Source organism: Stegostoma tigrinum, chromosome 35 (genome assembly GCF_030684315.1).
Source record: "Stegostoma tigrinum isolate sSteTig4 chromosome 35, sSteTig4.hap1, whole genome shotgun sequence".
Classification (NCBI taxonomy): Eukaryota; Metazoa; Chordata; class Chondrichthyes; order Orectolobiformes; family Stegostomatidae; genus Stegostoma; species Stegostoma tigrinum.
The window spans coordinates 20,696,041-20,705,761 of record NC_081388.1 but is presented as its reverse complement, the minus strand read 5'-3'; the positions used below and the strand labels follow the sequence as shown (position 1 = coordinate 20,705,761).

The 9,721-nt window shown below is 47.9% G+C and overlaps 1 protein-coding gene across 2 annotated transcripts; it reads right to left on the bottom strand.

The window, feature by feature from the left end:
* Positions 1-164: 164 nt before the first annotated feature.
* On the bottom strand, positions 165-9,488 carry pgls (6-phosphogluconolactonase). 2 transcript variants are annotated; one of them, XM_059639983.1, is made up of 4 exons: positions 9,189-9,488; positions 4,631-4,738; positions 2,691-2,792; positions 165-338 (listed from the first exon to the last, which is right to left on the bottom strand). In XM_059639983.1, exons 1-4 carry the CDS (start codon positions 9,471-9,473, stop codon positions 180-182), a joined length of 654 nt encoding a protein of 217 aa, XP_059495966.1. In that variant the 5' UTR covers positions 9,474-9,488; the 3' UTR covers positions 165-179. The 2 variants fall into 2 exon arrangements, with proteins under 2 accessions (XP_059495966.1, XP_059495967.1); XM_059639984.1 differs by lacking the exon at positions 4,631-4,738.
* Positions 9,489-9,721: the final 233 nt, after the last annotated feature.

The following is a 9,721-nucleotide window of genomic DNA, read 5'->3' as shown; positions in this document are numbered from 1 at the left end:
GCATCTCTCCTAAAGAGAGAGTGGGAATTTGGAACTTTCTTCCACAACAAAATCTGTTGACAGTGTCAAATCTAAGACTGTCTGATCTTGTTTACAGGATTATTAAGGGATATGGAGTTAAGATACAGATGTTTGGACTGAACAATGGAATTTAAGGGCTGGGTGAGCTCTTCCTGCTGCTAGAAGCAGCTTCTTACCTTTAACACAGCAGCCTTGCCTTCACCAGTCACCACAAACAGAGCACAGCGTGCTGCATTCAGCAAAGGTAGGGTCATGGTTATACGCTTTGGTGGAGGTTTAGGCGAGTCACTGATTGGAGCAACAATCTTGCTTTGTTCCTACAACAGAGAAGAGGAGACACTGCATCAATGGAGGCATTATAACGTCTGGGTTAGAATCAGCAGATCCCTATCACTAGCAATTGGAAACATTTCAAAAAGCTTATCTTGTTAATCCTTATCCAACCCCTAATAAACTTATTCTTCTTTGTCAATTGAAAGAAGGAACTTTCCTCTGTATGGCATCTTTCACCAGCTCAGGACATTCCAAAACATTTTTCAGCCACTAAATACTTTTTGTTTGAGGGAAGGAGAGGTGGGGGTCATTTTTGAAATGTAGAGATGGTGAGCAATCCTGATTGGCAGGGCTAGTTATTGAGGGCTAACTGCCCCACCACCCATATCATGAAGCTCCTCACATATCCCCACCCTGCACTCTTTCTAGTTTCAGCTTCTTTCAAGAGTGACTCAATGTAGAACTCCCACCTCAGAGTCTGACGTTTTTTGGGTTAAGTCCCACTCCAGAGACTGAAGGTCCACGCTGCACTTTATTGGCACCGAGAACGAGGGCAGTGTGCAGCCATTTTCTCAACGTGTTCTGACACAGGCCCTTTCAACAGGCAACTGCAAACACCGTCAACAAAAGTAATTTGAGGATCTGCATTAGCTGTGACCCAGTGGTTCCCACAGTTTGAGAAGGTCGCGTTTTCAAGCCCTGTGCCAGGAATCTGAGCAATCCCGGAACTTCCTCCTGAAGAACATTGTGGATCAACCCACAGCATGTGGGCTGCACTGGTTCAAGGAGGCACCACCTTCTCAAGGGCAACAGGGGACAGGTAATAAGTGGCCAGCAATGGCCATATCCTACACATCAATGAAAAAAGTCCAGGTTGACATTACCAGCACAGTGGTGAAAGAGTGCCACGGTGTCAAAAACAGGCTTTAACGTGCAAGATCAAACCAAGGCTACCTCTGCCTTCACAGATTGATATAAAACATCAGGCAAGACAGAAAACAGAAACAGAGCTCTTCCATGGTCCTCGGTAATATTCAGCCCTCAAATCAATAACACAAAACAGATAACTGATCAACATCATTTCTGAAGGAGGGTCTAGGCCCGAAATGTCAGCCTTCCTGCTCCTCTGATGCTGCTTGGCCTGCTGCGTTCATACAGCTCTAAACCTTGTTATCCCAACATCCCCGCTGCTTGTTATCCCTTTGAGCTCACTGTGCATAAACTGACAGCTAGGTTTCCTACATTATAGAAGTGCCTACAGTTCAAAAACGACCTCATTGGCTGTTAAACTCAATGGGGACATGCTGATATATTGAAAAGTGCAGTGATATTGAAAGGCTTCCTTGCGATTGTAATGCAGCATGTTTGGGACCGACAAGTTGCAGAATCTGCTGCATAACAGAACAAAAACGAGATGTGAACTCAGATACATCCTTTGGTACGATGTGAGGATGGGCCGGGGGGTGGGGGGGGGGGGGGGGGGTGGGGGGGGGAGTGTGGTGGTGCAGGGTCCCAATTCACATCTGTGCTTTACACAAAAGTTTTGCTTTTTAATAAAAACCCCTTAAGGCAGGAAAGCAGCTCTTAAATTAGGAAGTGGGAGGGAAGGGAAGGTAGAACAGCCAATCACAAGCCGCTAATCTTGGTTTAAATGTTTGTGGGGATTCTTGGGGAGCAGTGGGAGTGTTTCTAGCTCACAGCCAGGAGGTCCAGGTTCAAGCTCCACCCACTCTAGGTGAACAGGGTGATCAGAAAATATTTTAAACGCATTTGTGGGCTTCTATCAGAAGAAAGCAGGGTTGGTGTCACCTGGTCAAAAATTGTGACGACACAGCACACAGACGAAGATGAAAAGAAGAGTCAATCAGGTGACATGCCAAAGCACCCTGATCTGGACTGCCCCACAGTGTCAACGGTACAGCCAGAGGAACAAATCAAGAATAAAATTCAGTATTTACAGTACTGTTCAAGCACGACATGTTCGTGTTGGTATGATTTTTCCACAAGAGCCTCCTCCCACCCTTTCCCTTCATCTGTTTATCTAGCTTCCCTTAAATGCATCTGTTATTCACCTTAATTAGTCCTTGAGGGTGCCTGATTCATTGCACAGAGAGGTTTCTCCTAAGTTCTTGCATCAATTTATTGGTCTTGTTCCTACATTCACAGCCACTAGTTCTGATTTTGCCCACATCTCTCTATCCTTTTAAGCTCCATCATAATCTTGAAAAGTGGTAATTAGATCTTCTTTAGCCCCCCTAACAGAGAAAAGCCCCAAGTAATTATCAAGCAACTGATCCAGGTTAACTGTAATTCCTTGCAAACCACCAAGTGTTTAGTCAGTGATCTTACACACTTGCACTTCCCATATCTTGTTCCATATAGTCATGTTCAGTTACCTGCAGTAGGGGATGGTCTGGGAAGAGAGAGCAAGTGTGTCCATCAGGCCCAATCCCCAGGATTAGCAGGTCAAACACAGGTAGGTTATCACCTGGAAACAGCTGGAACAGAACAAAATAAAAAGTGTTACAGCAAAGCACCCAACACAATGACATGGAATACAAGGACCTGAACAAAGTCTTTTAAGAAATCATCTTGTGCTAAGTAAAAAGCAAAGCTCAGGACTGGATTCACAAATATAGAAACAAGGAAAGGAGGAGGAGCCAGCCATTTGGCCCTTCGAGCCTGATCTGCCATTCTTCACGGTCATGGCTGATCAACCAGCTCAACAGTCTAATTCTGCTTTCTCCTCATTCGTCCCACATGCTCCATCTAGTCATTCAAAGTTTTAGCACCAACTATTTCCTGTGGCAATGAATTCCACAGGCTGACCACTCTTTTGGTGAAGAAATGCCTCATCTCCGTCCTAAATCATCTACTGCAAATCCTCATACTATGAGCCACCCACGCTCAGGAACACAGTCTCTATGAGATTTCCACCCCAACCCCTGCCATATGCATCTGAACTCTCGTGAAAACAATCCCATCCTAGTCAACCTCTCCTCATAAATCAGACCTGCCATCTCCAGAATCAGCCTGGTGAACCTTCGCTGCACTCCGAGAGCAAGAGCATCCTATTTGCTCAATCAGGAGCTGTATCAGATTCAGTGGATGCAAAATTCCAACAAACCATCAAAACAAAGGACTTAGCAGCCAGAAGTCACCTCTGGAGCCTGGTTCAGTCCGGTGACATTTTAAGTTAATGCATTAAAACAAAAATTCTGCCAGTCGTCACTGGTTGCTGAATGATATTATCGGGTTACTGAGAATAGCCCATGCAATCCAAATCTTGGCAATGTGAACGCAGCCTTATCTTGTCAAGTAGCACGTGATCATGTTTTAGCTGTCCAGTGACCGAGAAAAATATTTCATTCCTTCCTCACAATCCATAGCAGTGGGAAGGGATTCAACCTGTGCATTAATCAGAAACAACAGGCATAAAGTGGTCATGTTTGTGTCGGCTGTGGATATGAACAAAACGTTGCTTGTTATTCAATATTTCAAGGATTAAAATAGAACAGAAGTTGGTCATTTAGTACAGGCACAATGGGCTAACTCTTTGGAAGAATAATCTTGTTATTCTTTTCATGGGATGTGAGCATCATTGGCAAAACCTGTGCTTACTGTACATCCCCTAAATGTCCTGGAGGTGGTGGTGGTGAGCTGTCTTGTGAACTGCTTCAGTCCACGTGGTGCAGGAACATGTTGTAATTCTGTTTTGGAGGTTGGTTGGATGGGGGTGAAGAGAGAGTGAGTTTCAGAATTTTAACCCAGCAGCAGTGAAATAAACAGCAATATAGTTTTGAGTCAGGATGGTGCATGGGGGGGCGGGTGAAATCTGTTGTCTCACCGGCATAAAACTGAAAATGTGGAAATAAAAAATTTGCTTCCACCACCGTTTCAGTCACTCCATGCCATGTCATAACCACTCAATAATGAGAAATGAAATTCTAATCACTTTCTATGTATTTTTGCCTGTTATTTTGAACCTGTTTCCGCTGACAATCTCTCCTAGGTACTCAATCAAAACCCTCCAGAAAACTTCATGAGCATAGCCTGCTTCTAGAACAATCTGAGTTTCTCTTGTCTCTCAGGAGTTACTGTAACTGTCATTGCTTCCACTCTGGAGTTAGCAATGCAGTTGAACAGGCAACGTGCACACGTGAACACAGACACACTCTCTCTCTCGCTGACTGGGAGAGAGGAGCCCTTTCTTCCTTGACACTCCCTTAACCTTCCAACCTGAGCAGCTGGGCTGGTTTCTTGGTGAGTTTCCAATCAATGCTGTCACACCATCGCACTGGGGTCACTTGACCGTATTTTCAATGCTGTTCAGTACCTCTCTCAATCTTTCTGCATACTTGTCTGCTGCTTCCTCCACAGACAGCGTGGGGTTAATGGCAATGACGTAGTTATTAGGAATAGAGATTTTGGAGAGCAGTTGTTTCTGAAATGGAAAATGCTGATGATTAAATATGATCAAAATACGATTACTGCAGTCACATATAACTAAAACATAGCAAGAACAGAACAACCTTTGGATTGAACTACTAATTGGGATGACCCACTCATCAAATCCAGTAGCTTTGCTTTAGTCCTTAGTTTAGATAACTGTCCATTAAAACCTTGGTGTACAGTTATAATATTCTAATGACAAAAATGAACAAATTTGAAACTAACCGCATTTATATAGCCTCTCTACTAAAACACCTGAATATCTTCACAACAGCATCAACAGAAAAAATCCAACACTGATCTCCACACAGATACATTGAGACAAGTGGTGAAAGCTTATACAAGTAGGGCAGTTTTGACAATACACTGAGGTTCTGGGAAAGAATCTGAGCTTGGGGCCCAGGCAATTACAATTGGGGATGACAACAGGAGTGGACCGAGAGGATCAAGAGGGTGGTTACAGGATACAGAGAAGCAAAGACTGTGAAGAGGACTTAACCCAAAACTAGAAGATACCCAAAAGCAGGCCCTTCAGCAATCTAGAACATTCACCGTCATTTTCTGTTGCCAGATTTAGCTACTGTGAAACTGCTGTATCATCTCTTCAACCTCATGTTTAAATTATGACAGGAGGTTGTGAAATGAATGGCATGAAATCTAACTTGCAGCAATTCAGCCTAGAACCTTTATGAATGTGCAGGTAGGAGAAAAGCCAGGTGGCTTACTGAGATTATGTTGACAGTTTTATCAAGACAGTAGGCGAATTTGGAACAAAATAACTTGGAAAGAGATGACTTGATCCTGGATAAAAATCAGGGCAAGTGAACTCCAGAGAAGCCACTAGCTCAGTGTAACAAACTTAAGCTTGGTGACAATCAGAATTCTCCAAGGAAACTAAGGACAGAGTGTAAAAATCAAGATCAGGAAACGGAAACATTATTGGCAGGCAACATTCAAGGACTGAACACTGAATTTAAAGTGCTTCTATTTCAGTCACCCACTTGACCAAATTAAGCAGGAGAAAAAAAAAAAATCACTAGTTCAATCTTCTCCATTCCAAGATGCAGCCAACTGGACAAAGTTGAATATGCTTGGTGACATAACAGGTTTATTTTAGAATTCCTCAAACATCAATAAAACAGGTTCTCTGGTCATTGTGACACTGCTATTTATGGAAGCTTCCTGTATTCAAACTGGCAGCTGTGCTCCCTTTATTAATTTAGCACCTACCCTCTCAAAATTACTTCACTTGCTGTAAAGAACTCTGGGACATTCCAAGATCTTGAAAGGCATGTTATTAAAGTGTAACAGTGATAATGGGAACTGCAAATGCTGGAGAATCCAAGATAATAAAATGTGAGGCTGGATGAACACAGCAGGCCCAGCAGCATCTCAGGAGCACAAAAGCTGACGTTTCGGGCCTAGACCCTTCATCAGAGAGGGGGATGGGGTGAGGGTTCTGGAATAAATAGGGAGAGAGGGGGAGGCGGACCGAAGATGGAGAGAAAAGAAGATAGGTGGAGAGGAGAGTATAGGTGGGGACGTAGGGAGGGGATAGGTCAGTCCAGGGAAGACAGACAGGTCAAGGAGGTGGGATGTGGTTAGTAGGTAGGAGATAGAGGTGCGGCTTGGGGTGGGAGGAAGGGATGGGTGAGAGGAAGAACAGGTTAGGGAGGCAGAGACAGGCTGGACTGGTTTTGGGATGCAGTGGGTGGAGGGGAAGAGCGGGCTGGTTGTGTGGTGTGGTGTGGTGCAGTGCGGGGGGGGGGGGGGGGGGGTGAAGGGTCTAGGCCCGAAACATCAGCCTTCCTGCTCGGCCGGCTGTGTGCATCTAGCTCAGCACCTTGTTATCTCACCGTATAGGTTGACTATCAATCTGTAAATTCTTCCAATGCACCTACAGTAGGTAGTAACATCAGCAGAGTCTCTTGTTTAGCCAAGCCAGACACAGAATAGTAGGATTCAAGTTAGTGTCTCCAGCCTCTGGTTCCAGCTTCTGCTCCGATAAAGAATAAAACAAAATCGCCACATCCCAGAGGTCAATAAGGCTGGTCTCGTATTAAACACAGACAAGTGGTGGTGGGTTAACCCTTGGATTAAGCAATACGGCTAAGTATCTCAAGGGTTGAGGATGAGGAAGATGGAATTTCACTGCAATCTCAGCTGGTACAGGAACTGAATCCACCCCGTTGGCATCACTCTGCATCACAAAGTGATTGTCCAGTCAGGAAATACAAGCTACAGAAAACAGAGACAGTAAGAACTGCTGATGCTGGAGTCAGAGATAACAGTGTGGAGCTGGAGGAGCACAGCGAGCCAGGCTCAGAGGAACAGAAAAGGAAAAAAGGGTCCTGACCCGAAACGTCAGCTTTCCTGCTCCTCTGACGCTGCCTGGCCTGCTGCGTTCCTCCAGCTCCACACCTTGTTATCTACAAAAAACAGATACGTACTTTGTCTGCTCCAGTACAAGATGTCTTCTAAACCTAATCCAAACCTGTATCTTGGAATTAAATTTTCACAAAGAACTGTTAAGTGTTCAGTGTCATTAAAACTCACACTCCTCTCAAATCAACTCCCCTAAGTTTCCCACAACTATCAATATTCCCATTACCAGTACATGGTTACCCGAAATTCTTATTCAACCCTCATCTTTCCCACATGATTAATACCATGATAACATCAATCTTACTGAGCATGTTGCTTAACCCTCATTCAAGATCACAAAACAAAATCTTATGATCACACGGCTATACATGGGAGCTTGCTGTGCACATATCAGGTGCTGCATTTCCCATATTACAACAGGAACTACACTTCATTCATACTTCAGTAGTTTTAAAGTGCTTTGAGATATCCTGGAGTGGTGAAAAGCATTGTAGACACCACATTTTCTTTTTCATTAACACAATTAATGTCATAATGGACTGTTTGCCAATGATTACACAATGTTCAGCACCATTCCTCAGATACTGAAGAGTCTCATGTCCAAATACAGCAAGGGTTGGGCAATATCCAGGTATGAACTGACTGTTGGCAAATAACATCTGTGCCATAAACTGCCAGGCACAGACTATATCCAACAAGAGGGAATCTAACCACTGCCCCTTGACATTCAATGGCATCTCCATCACTGAACCTCCCACTTTTGATATCGTGGGTTTGCCAGTGGCCACATTCCGCACTGGAGTACCTTTATAAGTATCGTAACTACAACAGCAGGCAAAAGCGAGGAATCCCGCAGTGAGTAACTGATGTCCTGACTCCCCAGAGCTTATCCAAAATCCACACAACAGTAAGTGAGGAGCGTGATAGAACTCTTCACTCGCTCGGCACCCCAGCTGACACCAGCTTTATCATTCACTCCCACCATTGCCACCACTCAGCAGCAGTAATGTGCCAACTACAAGAAGCGGCGCAGAAATTCACTGATGTTTCCTGTCCAACACTTTCCAAACCTGTCATCCTGATACGTCTGGACACTATAATCCCATCAATACCCACTCATCCTGAAATTTTAACCTCCTCACACTGAAATTTCAACCCCAACAGCACCCCACACCATGACACTGTTGCCCCACCAATACCCTTCACTCTGACACTATCACCAACAGGTGCCCCACACCCCATGGCCCCACAGTTAGTCCCCGACCCCAGATGCCCTGCGGCCTGTGACCCTCCCTCCCTTTACAATTCCCCCCCCAGCGTGTGACTCCCCCACCCCCACTACAGTTGCCTCCCCCCGGCCTGTGACCCCCCCCCCACACCCACCCCCACTACAGTTGGCCCCCTTGGCCTGTGAATCCCCCCCACACTACAGTTGCCCCCCCAACCGCCAGCCTATGACGACCGCCCCCCCCCCTCCACTACAGTTGCCCCGCCCCCCCCGGCCTGTGACGACCCCCCCTTCACTACAGTTGCCCCGCCCCCCCGGCCTGTGACGACCCCCCCCTCCACTACAGTTGCCCCGCCCCCCCAGCCTGTGACGACCCCCCCTCCACTACAGTTGCCCCGCCCCCCCGGCCTGTGACGACCCCCCCCTCCACTACAGTTGCCCCGCCCCCCCAGCCTGTGACGGACCCCCCCTCCACTACAGTTGCCCCGCCCCCCCGGCCTGTGACGACCCCCCCTCCACAACAGTTGCCCCGCCCCCCCGGCCTGTGACGACCCCCCCTCCACTACAGTTGCCCCGCCCCCCGGCCTGTGACGACGCCCCCCCCACTACAGTTGGCCCGCCCCCCGGCCTGTGACGACGCCCCCCCACTACAGTTGCCCCGCCCCCCGGCCTGTGACGACGCCCCCCCACTACAGTTGCCCCGCCCCCCGGCCTGTGACGACGCCCCCCCCACTCCCCACTACAGTTGCCCCGCCCTCCGGCCTGTGACGACCCCCCCCTCCAGTACAGTTGCCCCCCCACCCGGCCTGTGACCCCCCCCTCCCCTCACCCGGTAGAGGCCGCAGGTGCTGTCTGGGCTCTCGAACGGGACCAGCCTCTCGTCACAGAAGCCGAGGACCCAGCGGCTCCAGTTGGCCCCGGGATGCTCGGGTTCCCGGGCCGCAGCCTCGGGGAGCTCGGCCGCCAGCAGCGATACCAGGCTGCCCCCGGACACCGCCACGGCGAAGCGGCCGCGCTGACTAACCGCCCGGGCGGCCTCAGCCAACACGAAGCTGCTCAAAGCCGGGCCCAGCTCCCGGGCCGAGGGAAACACACAAACCCTCGGAGCTGCCATCCCAACTAAGGCGGATCAAAGAACAACCCCGCCCACATTCACAGGACACGCCGAATCGCTGCCAATGCCACTGATGATTGGTCCATATTACTGTCACTCAGTGGGGCACCCTCGACGACTGGTCCATCTTCCTGTCACTCACTCGGCTACCGTCTATGACTGGTCGTGTGCACTTCCAGTCCACCTCCCTTATGGCCCAGCCTGCCGCCAATACTCTTATACGAATGGTCCACATCGCTGTCATTCAG